The sequence below is a fragment of the Mustela nivalis genome, assembly GCF_964662115.1.
Source record: "Mustela nivalis genome assembly, chromosome: 16".
Taxonomy (NCBI): domain Eukaryota; kingdom Metazoa; phylum Chordata; class Mammalia; order Carnivora; family Mustelidae; genus Mustela; species Mustela nivalis.
The window spans coordinates 48,831,395-48,854,013 of NC_139035.1; the positions used below are offsets into that span (position 1 = coordinate 48,831,395).

At 33.9% G+C, this 22,619-nt stretch overlaps 1 protein-coding gene across 1 annotated transcript in view; it reads right to left on the bottom strand.

The window, feature by feature from the left end:
- Positions 1-1,717: 1,717 nt before the first annotated feature.
- RO60 (Ro60, Y RNA binding protein) overlaps positions 1,718-22,619 on the bottom strand; it is a 29,135-nt gene continuing 8,233 nt past the window's right edge. The window contains exons 2-10 of the mRNA XM_082703944.1: positions 19,909-20,504; positions 15,882-16,102; positions 15,027-15,173; positions 14,435-14,572; positions 11,257-11,373; positions 9,782-9,895; positions 9,364-9,510; positions 6,096-7,974; positions 1,718-6,052 (exon numbers count right to left, since the gene is read on the bottom strand). Of these exons, the coding sequence (XP_082560070.1) occupies positions 7,822-7,974; positions 9,364-9,510; positions 9,782-9,895; positions 11,257-11,373; positions 14,435-14,572; positions 15,027-15,173; positions 15,882-16,102; positions 19,909-20,488 (1,617 nt within the window). The 5' untranslated portion in view covers positions 20,489-20,504 and the 3' untranslated portion in view covers positions 1,718-6,052; positions 6,096-7,821. The remainder of the gene's footprint in view (positions 6,053-6,095; positions 7,975-9,363; positions 9,511-9,781; positions 9,896-11,256; positions 11,374-14,434; positions 14,573-15,026; positions 15,174-15,881; positions 16,103-19,908; positions 20,505-22,619) is intronic.

Below are 22,619 nucleotides of genomic sequence, written 5' to 3' on the forward strand. Positions count from 1 at the left end.
CATCTTCTGTGTCTGTGCAGCAGGAGAGAGAGAAAAAAGCAAGCTCTCTTGTCACTTCTTGCAAAGGCACTAAACTATCATGAGGGCTTCACCTTCAAAGCACTAATGACCTTCCTAAAGGGGCCCCATCATCAAATACCATCACACTAGAAATCACGGTTTAACATACAAAATTTGGGGAGACATTTACTCCGTAATACCATTCTTACAGTTTGATAACAAAGTATAATACAAATCTAAGGCAAAACTAGGTATAAGTTGTCCCAGCAGCTATTTTTCCAGAACCAAAGGCTAGAAGAGAATGGTGATCAGTTTAAGAAAAGGTGATGTTATCTTTTTTGTTTTTTCAGTCTTTTTAATTTTTAATGTTAAGATTTAGAAAATAAACTGTTTACTGTAGCCAGCTAATATGAAAAAATTGACCGTTTCTCATTGTATCATTAATCAATTTATCCTTCAATTGCCCAAATATCTAAAAGGGAAGCTAAAAAAACAGTTGAGAAAAAAATTGGTCTTTTGTCTAAGTGGATCTAGATTGTTTACTAATATTATTAAAAAATACCATTTGAAAATAGTTTTGAAGTCACGGCTTCTTGATAAGGTTTATTGTTAAATATTTTTTTTAAACTTAAAAAAAAAAATTAAGACAGAGAGAAGTGGAGGTGGGGGGCAGGGGAGAGACTCCTGAAGCAGACTCTATGGAGCAGGGAGCTTAACATGGGGCTTGATCCTCAGGGGACTCTGAGATCATGACTTGAGCTGAAATCAAGAGTGGGTTACTTAACGAACTGACCCACCTGCCACCCCCTATTGTAAAGTATTTTTTTAAGCCTAGTTTTCTTTATCCATGAAGAAATGCATAATTTGTGATCTTACTTTCTCCATATAACTGCTGCCATCTTTAAATAGAGAACTATAAGATCAACCAAATGTTCAAAGTTTTGGTAGGTATATTCTGATGTAACTTGCTTCTACTCTTATGTATTACCTATATGCTCAGATCTTAGTTTTCAGAAGTTACGGGAATTCAGAGAGAAAAGAAATATCTGCATTGGCACTAAAACTTTTTTTGTTTACATAATTGATTTTTGGTGTTAACGTCACTTTTCCCAAGGTAACTTTGAGTAATTTCTTCACCAAAGAAACCTGTTGAAACTCTTTAAGAATGCGCATTTTGGTTAAATCCAGAAATCACTGGGAAGAGTCCTCAACCACATGTATTTTAAAGATATAGTTAGAGGCATTATAAGGCTAATGTTAATTATCAAACTAATTTCATCTTATTGAAATATTATAACAGATTACTGATAGCCTTAGATTTTATAAGGCATATTATAACCTTAAAATTCTTATTTCTTTAAAGAAATGAAAACCGGGGTGCCTGGGTGGCTCAGTTGGTTAAGTGTCCACCTTTGGCTCAGTTCATAATCCTGGAGTCCTGGGAACAAGCCCCGCATTGGGCTCCCTGCTCAGTGCGGGGGAAGCTTGCTTCTTTCCCTCTCTCTCAAAAAATCTTTGGGGGAGAAAAAAAAAGTGAAAACCATTATTTGATGTGCATAGAGTTTATTTGGTGTATCTATTGGTTTCTACATAATACAAATGACCAGAAGCAGTTCCCGTAATGTGCATCTGCACTCACTCCATGTCTACAATGATGTCCTCAGTATGGTATTTTTCAAGGCGAGAAAAGGAAACATTTCATAGTATCGGTGAAAACTTTTATCATGAAATAAATTTAATACATTAGTATTCATCAATTTTCTATCAGAAAACAGCAAAATTACATTGTAAGGTATAGGCATATTATTTACAGAAAATATGGAAGACTCAACAACGCATCAATAAGTTTATCAACAGACCTAAGAAACCCCCCACACCCCTCTTTTTAGGGTTCCTTCCTTTGAAATGAAACCTGTATAAATGAAACTTTGTATCCTTAAGCACCAGCTTGACAATTTTAAGTTTTCTTTCAATTTTATAAAATACTCCTGCTTTGAAAGGCAAAGTGAATATAAAAATGTGAATGTAATTAAACAAATGACTGGCCTGGATACTTTTTATTGCAACAATTGCAATGTTTTACAATTATATTCACATCTTTCAGTGAATTTGCCTATAGGCTTGAAACAAAGTATTTGCTTTTTGTCTTGAAAAATTTCCTCAAAAAAGTAACCGTTTTTGAAACTGTACAACTCTGTTTTTCATTCATAGTGTTTAAATATGCAGCTTGGTCCTTGGAGATTATGTTACACAAAGTCCAGCTTCTTGGATAATTTGTTATACCAAACAATAAAAAAAAACCTTAAACAGCCACAAAATAGTACTGATGCTAACAGTCATAAATGTAGAATGTTATCAGTGTACCCAGATTATCCTATTAATAGGTACTTAAAACTACTAATGTACTATCAGGTTTTAAAACTTAACAGTTAAATTTCCATTATGTAAAAATGAAAGCTCTGTAAGACCCTTTGAGTTCTGTACTTCAGAAACACTAATGCTATTAAGGCATTACTTAATGAACAAGACCCTATGGAAAGTAACTAGTATGCCTGTGGAGAGCTAGTCATATTTTAAGGCAGTCAGAAGATTTCATTTTTTTTCACTTTAAGGCTCTTGCATACTTAAATTTTATTCTATGCAGGCATTATTCTGTGTAATTTAAGTATTCAGTAAGTGGTAAATTACAGATATCAAAGCCTTTATATAAAACAAACGGACAGTTTAGTACTGTAATACCTCTCCCCTAAAGAACTTTTAAAAAAAGATGATTTCATGTATCTCATCCCTCTGGAGAATTTCTTCATTATCAGAAGGTGGCAATAAAGGAAGAAAATATAACTCATATGCATTACAAAAATGTCATCTACTCATACCACATTATATATAGTCCATGTTTAAAATAACAGTGCAACAAACACATTTGATTACAATTCATTAGTTGTTTAATAATTTAAACTTTATTTGGGTGTATATGGATTCTAAAGTTTACACTGCAAATAAAAACTGTATTTAAACAAAAGTTCCAATATTCTATCAATTATATGTGGGATTGATACATAAAATAGCAAGGCTTTACCTTATTCTTGGATTGTTAAGAATAGTAGTGTTCATTAAGTGAAACCAGCAGAAATACAGCTAACTTATTAGCTCTTTTGTTCAGTTTTCTGATAACTTCTAAAAGTACAGAAGTCTTAAATATATTTTAAAATTTAGTATCACTTGTGTTCATAAAATTAATATGACATATGGTGGTGCTAAATTAAAAAGCAAAGGGAAAAATCTCTGTAGGCTCAGAAACAGCTTTTTTGTATTTTCATTGTATTTATGTAATTTATAATCATTGAAAATAATCACCTTAGTTTCAGAAATAGAATTTTGCAATGCAACTTCTCTAGTTTTTATTTCTACCAATTTCCAATATAATTTGAAACTATCACGGTTTAGGAAAATGTGTTATTTATTATAACTTTATTCAAACATATGCTTAACTATCTATATTAGATTTCTACATGAAAAAATATTGCCATAGAATTTTTAAATTAACTTCTTAATTTTTCAAAAGCAAAAAACTTACCAATTAAAAAATATTAAATGTGAATACAAGTTATTGACAGGCTCTTGTACACCACAAATGATGTATATATAAGCTCAGTTAAGTACTTAGTAGATGAAAGATTTGAATGAAAGTGGTTCTTATATGGAAATATGAACATGAGATATGCTATTCTGAGTATTCAGTTAATTAGTTTTCTAAGAGCAAAGTAGATCTAGAATTGCAAACAAAGACTGAATAAACTTACTTAAAGGCCACAAAATTTTTGCAACCATCTAATGCAAAAGGTATATAATAGAATTTGATTGGGGAGAAAATAAATTAATCCAATTATTGTTTCAAGAGATCTGCCTATTATTAATTTGAAAAATGTGACCTGAAATGTGCAAAGAGATTCATCCCAACTTTGAATATGGGTGATTTTCCTGTCATTCATTTTATTACTGAGGTAAGGTTAGAAACAGAAGACAAAAATGTCAGAATAAAGTAATTTTAAGAAAATGAACAAACAAAAAAACGAGGTATAATCTTCCAACAAGGAAGATTAGGAAGCAAATAATAGGGAAATGCTAAATAAAATCTGTACAGTATATGTAACTAAATTCATAGCTTTTTCCCTAATTCTTCCTTGTGCATGTTTATATTGAGGCTATAGAACATTTCTCTAGAGGGGATATTGCCTTAACAAATCACCCCAAACCTATGAAATGTAAGTCTAGAATTTTTCCTTTTTGATAACTTGCTCTAAGGGCACCACTTTTTAAGAAATTTTTATCTGTGGGTATATAATCTTTAGGTTAAATTAGTTAAATTAGTCCAATAAGTGATCACAATGATTTCTTTTTAATTATTGTTTAGATGTGCTTTTAAATTTTTTTTCACTTAATTGTCAGATCCTCCAATTTATTCAGGAATTTTACCTTAAATTTCCAAAATAATTTTTTATTTTTTTTGCAAAATCTCCAAAAATGAGGGCAAATCCTGATACGATGATAATCATTTGTAGATTTACCTGTTATTTTAAAAGGTTAATCAAATGCTTATTAATAGTGTTTCTTCATTTAGATAAGTATAAGATTATATCCAAATGGATGTTAAAACTTGGAATGTGTTACTTTCTCTTGATCACACAATAGTGACTTTAGTCAAAAATACTCACCTTCACTGTAAACATTTTTCTTCCATACTTTCCCACTCAGAATAGGAATGTTTTAATTAATTACTGAGCCTACTGAATGGTTATTTGAAAACATTTTATCATTTGAACCATGTATCGTCTATTAGCAATGTTTCTAATTTAAAAAATTCTAATTTGTATTGCAAGTCCTCCTCCTAATTTAAACTTTTATACAGATATTAAATCACCGATTCTTCTAAGAGCCCAGCATCCAGATAGGTTACATTTCAAAGATAACAAAATTGAAGGTTAAACTGGTTGTCTACAATCCCCCAAAGTAAGATAAGCAAGAGGTTCTAGAGGGGTAATACTAAATTCCATTCACTAGTATCTTCCTCACTAATGTTTCCATAAAACAGTGACTAAACTAAATAATATGTTAACTGTTAATAAATTGCATTTTCAAGAAGTTTCAACAAATAAGGAAGAGTATAAGATTAGCTTTGTTTCACTAATTTTAACTATATCCTGAAAATATTTACATATTTTCTAGGAAATAAAGTTTATTTTTCTTAGAATTGTTTTTAAAGCAATATCTCCCTAAATATTAATGTAGCAATAATCCTAAAATTCAGAAAATAAAACTTCTTTATCACTTCAACATAATAAGGTAAAGTTTTAAAATTTTTTTCTATAGGGCTATATTATATATAGCAACACAGGTTGTTCAGATATTAATTGTAATTGAGGATTACTATGTACCAGAAAAGCATACATGTTCACAAATCTGTTTTGCTACTCCTAAAGCAATCATGTAGATACATTATTTCCTAATACCTAAAAAGATAAAGGTTTTGAATAATTTTATTTCACCACCTACTCTTGTGAGTCCATGTCTTCCCATTCTGTGGGGAGATGAATTCTGGAATGGGAATGAAGAGCCCAAGATTGGTAGATCCAGTGCTCCAAAGCCATACTCTTTTAGACCTTGGGTCCCTAACCTACATTAAAAATCTCCTTTTAAATTTCAGACTTTTTTCTTCTTTAAATCTTACCCTAATCCATTTAATTAGATGTACGTAAATCTTCAAAACGGTCACATCTAATCTTACTTCTCTGATGGACTGGTTGACTTGTGAACATCTAAAAGCACTATAGGAGAAGTACATAACTGAAGGAAATATACTTTTATGCTATATTCCAATTAACATTTCTATTAGGAATAAAAAGATCGTGTTATAATTTTTAAGATCTTGGGTTTACTTAGAAACTTCAAAAACTATTACACGATTTTACTAGGCTCTTTAAACTTTAAATTCAATCCGAACATATTTTAATGTTATCAAAAGTAGCTAATACCTTACATCCTTGTAAGGTAGCTAATACCTTGTAAGTAGCTAATACCTTGTAAGTAGCTAATACCTTGACAGAGGGCCAAAAAATAGAATGATGTCTGAAGCAATGTACAAGGGTGGTAGTACCCACACACTACCTTGTTGACAAAAAAATCTCAGGTAAATATCGTAACATTTACAAATTGCTACTAGTTGCCTTGAAGGAATGGCTCATAGCAGAGCCAGCATTGTTAATGAGTCTGAAAGGGGCATTTTCTTGGCACTTCCAGACCCAAATTTCTTATGAAACATAAAGTATCTAAACAAATTCAAGTCCTCTTTTGCCCTCAAAACAAAACCTCTGACTCCTAACCACACAGAAGGTTATAATTTACATTTACTAGTTTGACTTTTCTTATGATAATGAGAAGGGCTTTATAAATCCTTCAGTAAATTATTAGTTATTAGGAAAAGAATACAAAAAAATTGAAATTTTATGTTATCTTAAATAACCATAATATAATTCTGAGCAAATATATTGGGATTTCAATATGTTAAACCTCCCCAGAAAGAAGGACATTTGCTCAAGAAAATAATGCACTTTAGTGTAATGAAAAGGAAGTTTAATATACACAACAAGTAAAATAGAAAAAAAATTTTCTTACAGACTGGTTAGTGGTAATGTTACTCAAAAGTTGCCTTTCAAATATGAAAGACCTAGCTTGCTTTATTATTTTTTAAAATATCAAAAAAGAATGTCTTGCCACAAATGAATAATGGACAGAGATATGTCACTGACATGTTTACAATTAGGAAATATCTAAAACCCACTTACAACTGGTTAAAAAAATAGTTAAAGGTAATTAGAATATTTAAAGTAAGGAAAATGCTAATCTGGTTACAGCTGAGATTTTAATTATCATACTTTTCATATTTATGAGTGGGGGAGTTAAATGCTTAAAACAGTTTGTTGTTTACGTTTGTTAAGACTATGAAAAAAAAGAAAAAGTGTGGCTACACATGGCTATGTTGTTGTATTTCAGCACGAACTGTCAAGTCATGCCCCAACTCACAGCAATAAAATGCACCAAAACAAACAAAAAGCAAACCAAACAGACTTCCTCAGCTGACACAAACTTCAGTGTATTTTCTCAGGGGGTTTCCACTTTTTCTGGTTAATGTAACAATTCTACAAGTGTAAATAAAATATCAGATTTAAAGTATCTTTTTCATTGAGTAAGAAAGCTGCTATTTATGTGATCTTAGAAAACTCCAAGGAATTTGTAAAAATGTGTTCATAATTTAATCATTTTTTTTTAAAACCCCTTGGTATAAAAATTTACAGATGAATTTGATATTCCATCACAGTTACATGGTCCAGTGCATTTCAGAGTATTTGGACATTGTCACAGCTGTCCTTTCCCAATGCAGTTAAGAAAACTTCAAGCACTTTTCAAACAAGTGACATGATATAGAACTACTTACTTTTGGCTCTCACTTCTCTTAAGTACAAATGAGATTATTCACCATAGCAAAACTGGTTATTTTACAGTGTCTATCAACAAGGAGTTCTCTGTTAGAAAGAGGGAGCTATAGGGTATTCTGAAGCTATTTCCCAAGAGCTAGTTTAGTAGACAGAACTTTGGGCTCATCTTTTTGTTTTCTTTTCTTTTTTGGCAAGGTAAATTTTCCATTATGCACATACTATACTATCATCATCTTTCATTGGATTAAGATTAGCTGGGAAGTAGCTACATATTTTTAGTGAGATCACTGATGGCAACGGACCTCTGATATCATGCTGGTGCTTATGGTTAAATCACATCTAATGTGAAATTCCGAATTACATCTAAGGCTCCAGTATCAAAGCCACACATATCCAACATGCCTCTATCATCTGGGTCTGCAATGGTAAAACCATTTGATGTCATTCCACAAACAATCAATTTAGCTGGAATGTCCATTTTCTGTAGGAAAAGATCAAAATACATATTTAAAAAATTTATGTAAGCAAAAGCAAATAACCTCCAAAAACACTTATAAGGCTATCACAATTTTTCATTCTGAAGTCAATTTTTTTTCTTCTCTCCATAAAATCTGTTAATCTATCAAGGTCAGACTCTGATCTTTAGAACAGAAAATAAAATTGTGTTAACAGCCTGCCTGAAATTCCCACTTTTCTATTTATGGGCCATAGAGTGCTACATTCTTAGGCAGCCAAAAGGCTTTCAACTTATGAAACCTGTCAGGACATTTGGGGACATCAGATATTTTTACCAATATATCAAATACTGGGGCAGTGTGTGTGGGTATATATAAAGAAACATTTCCCTGCAATTCTCAACTTTTGGTCTATGGTTTTGTTATATATGATATATGCATGTCACATGTCAGAACTTGCTTTACAGCTATGACTTAGGGTTAAAATAACTGAGTTTTGGAGAAAAACCAATAATTATTGAGTATACAATATGTCAGATACCATAATGAACTCTTTAACTTATCTATTATAACTGTTATAATAACTCAAAAGGTAAGTAGTGCTATTAAATACTATGACATACATCAGTTAAATAATTTGCTTAGGTCTGCAGTCAGTAAAAGGGAAAGACCCAGGACTCAGAACCCAGCCTGCCTTGACTACAAATCTATTCTCTCCCTTTCTCTCACATTTAAACATACATTAGAATCCCCAGGAGGGTTTGTTAAAACACAATCCCACTCTCCAGTTTTTGAGTCAGCAGGTCTCCCATGGGGTCTAGGTATTTGCATTTCTAGCAAGGGCCCAGGCTAAGGCTGCAGATAGGAAAACCCCAATTTGAGAAATAGCACTCCTCATCAAGTTCTAGTTCTTCTCATCACACTAGCCACAATTCAAGTGCTTGACAGCCATATGTGCCTAGTGGTTACCACACTGGATACTGTAGCTAAAGAACATTTCCATGATTTGAGAGATCAATTGGAGAGCACTGATTAGAACACAGAAGTAGCCATGAAACTTAAAACACAGATTATACCTTTGCTTTAATTTTATGTAGTCCTTTAACAAAATTCATAAATGATACTTTAATTTTTCAAGGAGCACAATGAATTATTAAGAATGTATAGTTAAGGTAAAATATTTTTATTATTGCCAAAAACAGTTTGCAGAGGATATTTTAGTAATGCATAGAATTTGGGACTAGCTGAAATAAATTATATATGGATAACCAATATTTTTTATTTCAAGTACTGTTGAACTGGCTTTGTATCCCTATACAAAGGTACAGAACGATCTTAAGTATTTTTTGGAAAAATATAGTGTATATTTTAGTACGGAGTCTTATTTGGGGTGAGAAATAATAATAGAATTTTACCTTTCGATACTCTCTGAGAGCAACAGCAGGATGGACACTTCCAGCAAAAGTCTCATTATCAGTGAAGATAATGAAGACATCAGCAGCTGTGTTTGTCTTTTGAGCCCAGATCATTGGAAGAGAGCAATCAGTTCCACCTGCTGGGATCTAACTCAGAACAAAAACATGATTCGTAATAAGTGTCCTAGTTTCCATACTCAGATATTTGAAATAATACTTAAAATTTTTTTTTACATTATCATTTTGCTTATGGCTAAAACATAGACCTTCTCAAAGCATGTGTATATATTTATTATTTTGTGCTCATGGGAAAATTGAGATAAAACTATTTATTCTCATAAACATTAATATCAGACATAACATCAATATAAGATTATTATACAACACATTAAGTAAACTTAATAAAACAGTTCCTTACCTGATTCATGGTCATTAAAACCTGTTGTAATGTCATATCTGTAGTCACTGGACATGGTACCATTTCATCTGAAAAAGCAACTACATAACACTCTTTTTCTGTTCGTGTGACAACCTGAAAAATTCAAGTGGTAATTTTCAGCATATGAGTGAAATAAATAGAGTATCTTGAAGTTCATAAAACTTCATCTTTAGAAGATATTTAATTTGGGAGTTCCTGGGTGGCTCAATTAGTTAAGCATCTGCCTTTGGCTCAGGCCATGATCCGGGAATCCTGGGTTGGAGCCCTGATCGGGCTCCCTGCTCAGTGGGAAGTCTGCTTCTCCCTCTCCCTCCTACTCATATGCTCTTTCTCTCTCTCAAATAAATAAAATCTTTTTTTCTTTTTTAAGATTTTATTTATTTATTTGACAGATAGAGAACACAAGTAGGCAGAGAGGCAGGCAGAGAGAGAGGAGGAAACAGGCTCTCCTCGGAGCAGAGAGCCCAATGTGGGGCTCAATCCCAGGACCCTGAGACCATGATCTGAGCCAAAGGCAAAGCCTTTAACCCACTGAACCACCCAGGCGCCCCTCAAATAAATAAAATCTTTAAAAGATATTTATTTCTAAACTTATTTTTGTTTTGGAACTACATAGTAACAGTATAGCTTTCAAAGTACTTTCACAAACTATTACAAAGCAAATGGCTCTTGTAATATGTGCATATGTGCTTCTCATTTTAATAAATATAGAATAAAGTCACAGAAGAGAAGTGACAGACTAGAACCAAAGTCTGACTATTATTATTAGTTCCTGATCTTTTAACTTCTGTATTTATTAATAAGTTCTCAAAGCATTATCTACTTTTTCAATAATACATTAATATTTAATATTCGGTAAAATTAAAAATTTGTTATTTAAACATGTTTTATAAATATACTTACAATATACTTAAAACTTTGCTTTTTCTTTCTTTTTAAAAGATTTTGTTAATTTATTTGACAGAGGGAGATCACAAGTAGGCAGAGAAACAGGCAGAGAGAGAGGAGGAAGCAGGCTCCCTGCCGAGCAGAGAGCCCAACTCGGGGCTTGATCCTAAGACCCTGAGACCACAACCCAAGCCGAAGGCAGAGGCTTTAACCCACTGAGCCACCCAGGCGCCCCTCTTCCTTTCTTTCTTTCTTTTTTTGTCAGAGAGAGAAAGAGCATGCACATGAGTGGGGAAGGAGAGGAAAAGAGACAATCTTAAGCAGGCTCTATGCCCAGTGTGGACCCCAAGGCAGGCTCAATCTCTCAACCCTGAGATAGTTACCTGAACCAAAATCAAGAATTGAGTACTTAACAGAGCTACCCAGGCTTAAAACTCTCCTTATATAGCAAAATGACAAAAACAGGTAAAAACGTAATCCTTGATCATATCTAACTTTATAGTTTTGCCCCACATTAAATGTTTCTTAGGGTGGCAAAAATTCGAAGTTGTCTTAGGTGTTCTTACCATGCACATCGTCGCAGCAACTGTGCTAGCATTGAGGACACTACCCAAAACTCTCTGGTTCATAGAAGCACTGACGTCAATAGCCAGTAAGAAACGCTTTCCAGTTGGCTCCACTGTCTAAAAAAAAAAAAAAAAAAAAAAAATATCAAAATGATCATTAAAAGCAGTCACAGAAATCACAATTAGATTTCTAAAAATCGTATTTACTCATCTTTCACTTGAGAGACCTGGTTTTTGATTTACCAACTAATGGACAAGTACTTGAAAATGCTTAAGTTTTTACTAGAGGGTAAAACAAAATAAGATAGCCTACTTAGTAATTTTATTTAAAGAAGTTACTATATTCCTGTTTTGGTTTTTTTTTTTTTTTTAGAAATCATTCCTCAGAAAGTAAACTGAGAATTTTTAGCAAAGTTTTTTGTGGTAAAACATAAATAACATAAAATTGCTTTTAAATCATTTTTAAGGGTACAATTCCAGGCATGAAGTACATTTACAATGGTATGTAACCACCACTATCTATTTCCAGAACCTTTTCATCAACCCAAACAGAAACTTTGTACCCATTAGTAACTCTCTATTCCTATCCATCTTTAGCCCCTTATAATGTGTTTTACTTTTTTTTTATGAATTTGCCCATTCCAGATACCTCATATAAATGGGATCATATAATACCTGTCCTATAGCGTCTGGCTTATTTCATTTAGCAAAATATTTTCAAGGTTCACGTTGTAGCATGTTTCAAAATGCATTTCTTTGTAATAGGCTGTAAAGACTGAATACTCCCCTGTATGTATATATTGTATTTTGTTTATCCATTCATCTCCTGATGAACACTTGGGTTGTTTCTACCTTTTAGCTATTGTGAAGAGTGTTCTTATGAACACTCACCTATAGGTACATTTGATTCTGTTTTCAATTACTTTGGGTATATACATAGGTGGCGGAAATGCTGGATGGCATGCTAATGGTATGTTTAACTTTCTGAGGAACAACCAAACTGTTTTCCATAGGCCTATACCAGTTGACACTCTTATCAGCAATGTACCAGGGTTGCAGTTTCTCCTATCCTCCCAAAGCCTTGTTATTTCTGCTTTTTTGATAAGAACCAATGATTTGCATTTCCCTAATGACTGATGATGTTCAACATTTTTTCACCTGCTAATTGGCCATCTGGCTATCTTCTTTGGAGAAATGTCTTATTCAAGTACTTTACCCATTCTTGAATTGGGTTTTTAAAAATTTTTATTGTGGAATTGTAGCACTTCTTTATATTCTAAACATTAAAAAGTTATCAAACATATGATCTACAAATATTTTCTCCTACTCTATAGGGTATCTTTTCACTCTCTTGATGAGAGTCCTTTGATGCACAAAAGGTTTATTAAATTTTAATGAAGTCCAATTCATTTACTTTTCCTTTTATTGCCTGTGCTCTGGTGTCATATGTGCCAAATCTGCCAAATCTAATGTCATGAAACTTTTATTCTATGTTTTTTTCTAAGAGTTTCATAGTTTCAGCTCTTAAATATAGGTCACTGAGCCACTTTAATTTTTGTATGTGGTGTAATTTAAAGGGGCAACTTTGTTCTTTTGCATGTGGTTATCCAGTTTCCCTAGCACCATTTTTTGAAGACTAACTTTTCCTGCATTGGACAGTTTTGACACTCTTGTCAAAAACCAATTGATCACACATGTGAGAGTTCATTTCTAGCCTCTGCATTCTCTTCCACTGGTTTATATATTTGCTTTTATGCCAGTACCACATGGTTGTGATCACTGTACCTTTGTACTAAGTTTGGAAGTGTGAATCTGCCAACCTCGTTCTTTTTCAAGATTAGCTGTGTTATTGGGCAGCGGCGGGGGGTGGGTGGGGAGGGTGTCTCCTCAAAGTCCACATAAATTTTACAGTAGGTTTTTCTATTTCTGCAAAACATGCTATAGGCACTGCACTTAATGTGTAGATTGCTTTGGGTAGTACTGTCATCTTAACAAGTCTTATGTTTCCCATTTAATGTTTTCCATTTAAGTCTTCTTATACTTCTTGCAGCAATGTTTTTTATAGCTTTTAGTTTACAAATCTTGTACCTTCACAGTTTATTCCTAAGTCTTATTTTGTTTTTGTTTTTTTTTATATTAATGTAAATAGAAATGTTTTCTTAAGGCTAAACAAAAAATGTTTTCTTAAGGCTAAGGCCTTTGGATTGTTCATCGCTAGTGTACAGAAATACTAATGATTTTTGCCCATTAGTTTTATATCCTGCAACTTGGCTGAATTTATTTGTTGGCTCTAAGCTCTCTGTGGATTCTGTAGGCTTTTCTCCTTATAAGATCATGTCATCTGAGAACAGATAATTTTTCTTCCTTTCTAATCTGGTATCTTTTATTTATTTTTCTTGCCTAACTGCTAGAACTTCCAGGACTCTGTAGAATTGAAGTGGAAAAGTTGTTATTTTTGTCTTGTTCTAGATCTCAGTGGAAAAGATTTCAGCCTTTCACCTTTGAGTATAATAATAGCTGTGGGTTTTTTATATATGGCCTTTATCATGCTGAGGAAGTTCACTTCTATTCCTAGTTTACTTTTTTTAAAAATCATAATATGGTACTGAATTTTATTAAATACTTTTACTGCACTGATACTGTGTAACTGTCCTTTCATTCTATTAATGTGACATATTACATTGACTGATTTTTGTATATTGAAGATAAATCTCATTTGTATAATCCCTTTCATTTGATGAATTTAGTTACTACTATTTTGAGGAGTAAGAAGAAAATTTTAAAATCAAAAACTTTAACTTATAGCTCTGATGTAGGATTTTCAGTCTTAAAAAAAAAAAAATTCACTTCTCACGAAGACAGAGATCCTCTGTTCATTAACAGAATGACAGGGGACCAAGTCAAAGGACTCTACAGGAATAAAAAAATCTTAAATTTGGTATTTTAAAACTTAACAAAATGATTTTATAAGATGACTGGATATTGTCCAAAGGAGAAAATCTGTATTCATAAACTTCCAATGTTAATTATATATCCACATTTACACAAACTGTGGAAAAATAAATGAGTAGCTAATAAAAATGGTTAACCTATTAGGATCATCTTTAAAATGGGTTTTTATAAAATATATCAAGTCCCAACTGGATCATTTGTTATAAAACAGAAATCAAACCATTACCTTAAATGTTTTGTAAAAAGCGGCATCTAGAGCTTTCAAAATTTCCTCAATAGGGTGCCACTTTAGTTTTCCTCTGAGACCATGACCTGTTTTATAAGTTTCTGATGCAATTAAAACATGAAATGGATGTATACGAGCCTAAAAACAAGACAGAGACAGAAAGTAAATGCAAAATTCAAATGAAAGATAGTCATTATGTGTCTTAGGTTTTGTTACCGTAGCTAAGGAAAAAATAAAAACAAGGACTTACTATCTTCGATTTCAGAGTTAAATAAAATCTGGTATGATAAAAATCTCAGAACACCTGAAACTGCACTGGCTATGTTTCCAAAATTTAGAAGTTGAGTTTTTCAATTAGTAGTAGCTAACAAAGGTAAGGTTTACCTTTTTCTTTTCTTTTTTAAGATTTTATTTATTTATTTGAGAGAGAGGGAGCATGTGTGTCTGTGTGTTTAACAGCAGGGGGTAGGGGCAGAGGGAAGGGAGAAGCAGGCTTCTCTCTGAGCAGGGGAATCTGAGGACCCCTGGATCATGACCCGAGCCAAAGGCAGAAGCTCGATCAATCGAGTTACCTTGGTGCCCAAGTGCTTACCTTTTTTAACAGTTTTTCATTACACAGTTTTTCACATACTAAAGCTACTTCTGAATTTCCTGGTTCAAGCACTGAATTAGCAGTCATCTTTCCTAGATTTCTTAGTAATGCAGTAAGAGGCATTTCTTGTAACAAAGCCTTCCATACCTATTGAAGTGACACAGGGAGAAATATAAAAGATTAAGGGCACATGAATCAGTATAACCATGGTATCAATATTACTAACATATCCTTTAAGCCTTTCTTTTGGGGTTCCAAGTATTTCCTAAATAAAAAGATTTGCACACTGGTCAAAGGCTTATCAAATTAACTTCTCTTTACTAGAGTAAGAAAGTAAAGTCTATTTTAAGAAGGAACTATACAGAAGAATTTTATTTGTTTATTTTTAATTAGCAGGCAAATTAACCAGCCTTTATGAAGCAGATATAACACTTACCAGAATGCCAACTACACCTGGGCATTGTATTAAGTTTTTTTACATAAATACTATTTTCAAGACATATTTTACATTTTTTTTTTAAAAAGGTTTTATTTATTTGACACAGAGAGTATAAGTAGGCAAAGAGAGAAGGAGAAGCAGGCTCTCCGCTGAGCAGGGAGCCCGATGCAGAGCTCGATCCCACAACTACGGGATCATGACCTCAGCTGAAGGCAGTCGCTTAACCGACTGTGCCACCCAGGCGCCCAAGATATATTTTACATTTTTTGTTAAAAAAGTGGATATACTGTTACCCATCTTATAAATTACATTTTATAAATTACTTTTATACGTATCACATCATAAATTTTAATATATGCACAAATATATGCCACAAATTACTTGTTTAATCACAAGCTATAATATACTTTACTTACCTCTTTAGACTTTAAATGATTTGTTAGAAGATGTTCCCTAACTAATCTATGCTCTTCTATTAGATGAATGACTTCCAGTTCATCTTTTGTGCGTTTAACTTTTTCTACAGCCTCCAGATACTTTAATAATTTTTCAGTCTCCACAGAAAGTGCTTTTTCTTTATACAATTCATGGACTTCTTTCCAGCCCTTTGTAATGTATTTGGTCACAATAGCAAGTCCTTTAAGAAAATAAAGAATTGAAATGGCATGAGAATTTCTAGGTGAAAAACAGAACATGTTTACTGAGAATGAAATAACTAGATACAGAGGAGCTAAGCTCTTTACACTGGGAGGCTGCCTTCTGTGATATAACAAACACACTTAAGCCGATGGGAGTCAAACGATTTTGCTTATTCCATCACAACTGTATTAATATGAGGCTCTGGAGAAAAACCTCCTATATTCTAAGTCATTTTGTTATAGAGCTTTTTTTCCTTTTTGAGACACTAGCATTAGGAACTTTGGTAGACAATACCTATCTCTCAGGTCCACAATCTCAGAACGATTCACAAAGTACAGATCTGTCTCAAATAATCTCCTATTCACTTGTCCCCTTCTGCTACTAAGTAAATATGCATTTACAAGTAGCAGAGATAAGTGGAAGTGGACAGTTAGGTAAGTAATTTAAATATATTTTTTTAAATAAATGAGAAAGTATTACAGGTCAAATTAAAAAAGGAAAATAAGGTGTTCATTTCTTTTGTAATTCCTTTTAGTAACTGTAAGAGCTTGGGATTGGGGCACTGAGGACGGCACTGAGGATGAGGTTATAGCCACACTTTGCCCATAAATGGCTATGTGACCAATGTAGGCCTTAGTTTTCAATTCTGTTAAATGGGGAAGAAGTTTTTGAGTTATCAAACTTAAAAAGGTCTATGGGCTAAATGCTGTTAAAATAAATAAATGGAACAGGTCATATAATAGAGAATGGTTAAGATGATAGAATGAACTAGAGTACCTACTAATGTTTTAGTGAAGTTTTGACTTAGTGGTGCCAAAAAAAGTACTTTCAAAAGCATCCAGAATAAGTATTTTTATTTGATGTCTTCTGATTTTTTTAAAATGACTTTAGCAAAGAATTCATTTTTTTCCCCTAAAATATTGTGCAGGCCAATAAAATCCATCTTTAAGGCAGACTGAGCCTATGTGTTATCTTTGGATTCTGGATAATTTGATGAAAAGTCAATACTAGTATGTAGGGACTTCTAAAGTACTGTAACTCTTGTAGACATCCAAATTTTAGTACAAAATCTTATACTGTTTTAAATTACTAAATATTTCATATTTGAGCATGTCTTCTATTTTGTCTTTCCCAAATAAAATATAGCTTCCTTAAAGGCAGGCTTATTATTATTTTTATTCTACTTAAGTTCTATGTTGGCTACACAGTAAGTATAAAATAAATACCTGATTAATTAAGTTACATTTTGACGTGTTTTATCTGTTTCAAATACATGTTTCAGTTAAGGTATTAAAATAATATTACTTATTTGGGGGTGCCTGGGTGGCTCAGTTGTTAAGTGTCTGCCTTAGGCTCCCGTCATGATCCCAGGGTCATGATCCCAGGGTCCTGCATCGCATTGAGCTCCCTGCTCAGCAGGAAGCCTGCTTCTTTCTCTTCCACTTACCCTGCTTGTGTTCCCTCTCTTGCTATGTCTCCCTCTGTCAAAATAGTAAAATCTCTAAAAAAATTATTACATTTCTGGAAGCTCAGAGTTTTTTCTGAATTCTTTTCATGTTGAGAAGCCTAGGAATCTCTTATGCCTGAACATACTTGATATTATTAAAAGATGTTAAATAGGAGTTTTTCTTTCAAAAAAATTTAGAATTAAGCAATACTGTCTGTGGGAGTAAGTTTAGGGAACATCTACTAATTCATTTCATAGACCAAGAATTCAAAACCCAGAACTATTTGCACAAATTCAGAAACTAGTTTTTCCAACTAGAACTAGCACTTAGGTACACACAACCATGTGGTATCTCAGTAGACAAAGCTGGATCCCTACATTCTTCTTATACTGAATTAAAGATTTAAAATTAAAAAAAAAAAAAAAAAAAAAGGGTGCCTGGGTGGCTCAGTTGGTTAAAAATAAAAAAAATTAAAAGCATGAATATGTTAGGGAAAAAACTACAGGTAAATATTTTTATGACCTTAGGTTGGCAAAGGCCTTTCTAACACCTAACATAAAACAAAAATCTATGAAGAAAAACAGGCAAGTTTCATTGCATTAGAATTCCAAACTTCAATATGCCAGAAACCCCCATCAAAAAAAATGAAAGACAAAAGAAAAAAAGGGAGAACGTGCATGAGATCTATATAATATGAAGCTATAAATTCCTATGTGTCCCGGGTTCTTAGAACAGTGCCCATCCATTTGATGCTCAATAAATATTTGCTGAATGAATGAATGGTGACAATCAATATTAAGAATAGCAACTCAATGGAAAAAAGGACAAAGATATAATATACACCACAAAAAAAATTAAAAATAATCAGCAGTATATGAGAAGATGAACTTTTGCCCACAAATTCAGTAAGATAATTTCTCACCTATCCTATTGGCAGAGATTTAAAAAAAAAAACCACTCGTAACGGTCATTGTTTAATGCGGGGAAACCGGCCACTTCTAAATACTGTTTGTGGGTTTACCCATTATATAAATATTTACATTATGCAAGTTTTTTCACTGTAGTATTTTTGTAATAGATTAAGAAACCAGAAACTATTTTACTGTCATCAGTAAGAGACTAGCTAAATAAATTATAGTATAAATTATAGTATATTTATACAATGGTGAATAAAACAGTGTATGGGGGCGCCTGGGTTGCTCAGTTGTTAAGCATCTGCCTTTGGCTCAGGTCATGATCCCAGCGTCCTGGGATCAAGCCCTGCATTGGGCTCCCTGATCAGTGGGGAGCCTGCTTCTCCCTCTCCCATTCCCTCTGCTTGTACTCCCTTTCTCCCTGTGTCTCTATCAAATAAAATCTTTAAAAAAAAAAACCAACACAGTGTATGTTTAGGAGTAATACACAACACATACAGTGATTTCTTTTGAAGGGCAGGACTCCTACTTTCTGCATTATATTTTTATGTATTATCCAGCTATTTTAAAACAAACATATAATTTCTAATAAAAAAACAAAATACAAATGGGTTTATATAAATATTTGCAATAATTCACTGTTTAAATTTCATTTTAAAAAGTCCATTCATAATAAAATGGATAAATTAGAAATTAATGAGGAGCTGTCTTTTCAAGTTTCACTTCTGGTATTAAAAAAGAGCAAATTTTAGAAATGCTGTGGAAGTTCATACTTTACAATTATTCTTGCCCAAATTTTTTTTCTTATTTCCCTTCTAAGAGGGACTGAGTAATTATCATACATCCAACTAACTTCTCAGAAATCTTCCCGCAGACACAGAAAAACTGCCCCAAGTTACCATGTTCCCTGGCCTGGCTGACTGCTTGGAGACAATTAACATCCTGAATTGTTAAGTTCAGCACTATTTCAGGTAGCCTTTAGGTTCCATGGAACATATATCCTAGGAAGACAGGGAGGGAAAAAAATCGTAAGGGACTACAACACTGTAGCCTGTCTATCTATCTGCCACCTACTGGCTAGGAGCTGTTTTGCTTACTACAACTTTAACCATTGCTTACTACAACTTTAACCATGTCCATACTGCTTTCATAAGCCATATTTACTTGGGTAAACATTCTAGTTAGCACAGTGACATTTTGAGATTTAGAATATTAAATCTGTAAATCTGTCATTTGATTCTTGAATAGTAATTTCTGGATTGTCTGTGGTAGGGTTTTAATTCCAGGTTGGCATTACGCATCTGAATTAGTCAACCAATGTGTTTTGAGACTGAATGGCTATTTCTAGAAGATATTACACAATTATCTTATGTCAAATAAAAATTTGTTGTTTACCAGGTATCTGCAACCTCCCCCGACCCAAAAATCTTATACTTACTTACCTTCACTGGAAGGTTTAAGATGTGACAGTCTTAACAGATCTTTGTGAGACCAGCCATTTCTTTGTTTATACTTTGTAACTGCCAGAGCAAGGGCCATGCCCCCCTTTTCATTGTACCAGTCTGCTATAGCCTTCCGGAGGGCACGACCCCACATGCCACATTTCATGCTTTCCTTCAGATCTTTCTTGAACTGGATAAAAGTAAAGAGATGTGTAGGAATGCGACAAACTTCAGAAACAGCTTTAAATGCTGCTTGTTTTGTGCTTATGTCGGAACACTGAGAACAAATGGCAAGTGCAAAGAGCATAGGCTCTTGCTTTGCGGTTCTGCCTTCTTGACTAAATGACTTTATCTCCTGGATCACTTCACATCCTCTTCCATCTTCAATCAGTCTAATTAAAGCTTCAGCATTTTCAAGGCCCAACTTCTGTTCTTTGATATAGTAAGTCCCACCTTCAGAACCAAAACACAAGAACCGGTGTAGTCGATTCATATCAGTAACTTGCCATACATATCCATCTTCAGAATTGGTTATCTGTTTCTCATTCAGTGGTTGCATTTGGTTGACTGATTCCTCCATTTTTCTTTTAGGAAACCTATAAAAAGCAAAAAAGGAAAATGTTATTATAGCTAGAAAGAACAGTAAAATTATAAAAAGAAAGACATTTTTATTTCTGAAAACATTTATCTATGCTTTTTGAAATCTGCTACAAAACTTTTGATTTTTAAGAAAGATTCATTTATTTATTTATGTATTTGAGAGAGAAAGAGAACTAGCGCCCTCCCCACCCCCTTGCACTCGCAGGGGAGAGGGGCAGAGGGACAGAGGAAGAGGAAGTCTCCCCACTGAGTGGGAGCCTGCTGCTCAGGGCTGGATCTCAGAACTCAGAGATCAGAGTCTGAGCTGAAGCCAGATGCCTAATGGACTGAACCACCCAGGTGCCCCTGTTACACAACCTTTTAACTTAAAGAGTATTTTTTAAACTCATTAAGTGGTAGCATGATAACCAGAAGCAACAATTAGGTTACATTTTTGAAGTCTAGTTCCTTGCTTCAGAGACTAAGCAGGCAGCTCGGCTTGAGGTCTGGAGGCCTTAGAAAGCGAATCAATGGGGTAGGGAGGGCAGCTGTGGTCGCTGAGGCTAAAAAGATCTTTCTACCTTTCCTCTCAGAATAATTGTGTACACAGTTTTGGTAGTGTATGCAACATCCATTCCTTCCCTCCCCCTTTTCCCAGGCAATAAACTCCTTCAGGGGAGGCTAGCCATTTCTCCAGTCCTAAGGGATGAATGTGTTTGGCCATGTGACACGTACAGGTAAGGGCATACAACTGGCTACTGTGACATGATTAAGTCTACAGAGAACACTTCTGAGGTTTTCTTTACTCTTCAAAGTGGGCTTAGGCTCTCAAAAAGGAAAGCTCCCTTTCTACCTTCAGACACTCATGTAGAAGTGATGCTTGGAGAGGTGGACTAGAGGCAATGGGAAAGTCAGTTTAAGAAAATACACTAATTTATAAGGATGGTAGAACTGAAAAAAAATTTAGAAAAGAATCTGGATCTCTGGTATCACTGAGCTACCTGGCAGTGCCTCAGTTACAAATTTCATAATGTATCACAAATGTATCCTAATTATTGTTTAAGCCTTTTATAAATTTTGAGAGCATGGTTGAGAGCATCATAACTGATTAAAATTCTATCAACTATGCTCATTTATAGCTAATGCGATCTGTAATTACCTGTACTTTCTTCCTTCCATTACTGCTAAAGCTACTAGAACTAGCTACACGACAGCAATGTCCCTTTTAATCCTCCTAATGGAGCAACCGCAACTGTCCACTAGTTTATCAGCCCACTGCTACTCTTACTACAGTAGAGCTGCTTATCCAGGTGCCCCAAGTCTCGTGGCTATACTAGGCTTCTCCCCATGACAAACAAAACAATACAAACAACAATAAAAACTTAACCAGGATTTACTGCATATTATGTTTAAGACATTAAAGAGATTCCTGTTCAATTAAAATGATTTTTTTTAAAGTACCCCCCTCCCCATTTTTTCTTGCCCTTAGAAAAACCATATTCTAGTTTTTCATTTAGAATATGGTTTTAGGGACGCCTGGGTGGCTCAGTTGGTTAAGCAGCTGCCTTCGGCTCAGGTCATGATCCCAGCGTCCTGGGATCGAGTCCCACATCGGGCTCCTTGCTCAGCGGGGAGCCTGCTTCTCCCTCTGCCTCTGCCTGCCACTCTGTCTGCCTGTGCTCGCTCTCCCCCCCCCCCCTGATAAAAAAAAAAAAAGAATATGGTTTTAGATGGCTCAGTGGGTTAAAGCATCTGCCTTTGGCTCAGGTCATGATTATGATCTCAGGATCCTAGAATCGAACACAGGTCAGGTGGGCTCTCTGCTCAGTGGGGAGCCTGCTTCCCTTCCTCTCTCTCCCTGCCTCTGCCTGGTTGTGATCTCAGTCAAATAAATAAAAAAAAATCTTAAAAAAAAAAAAAGAAAAAAGAAAAACCATATTCTGTTGGTGAGGTAGAAATATATACATACAAAAAGCAAACTGTATATAAGCACTCTAATAAAAAAGTACTATGAGTCAGCAGAGGAGAATAAAGTGCTGTCTCAATAATAGAAGACTTGTGCAGAGAAGGCAAACTGAGAAACTGGTATATTAACCTTGGGGGAATGTGTTCCAGAAAGGGATTTCTGAAAT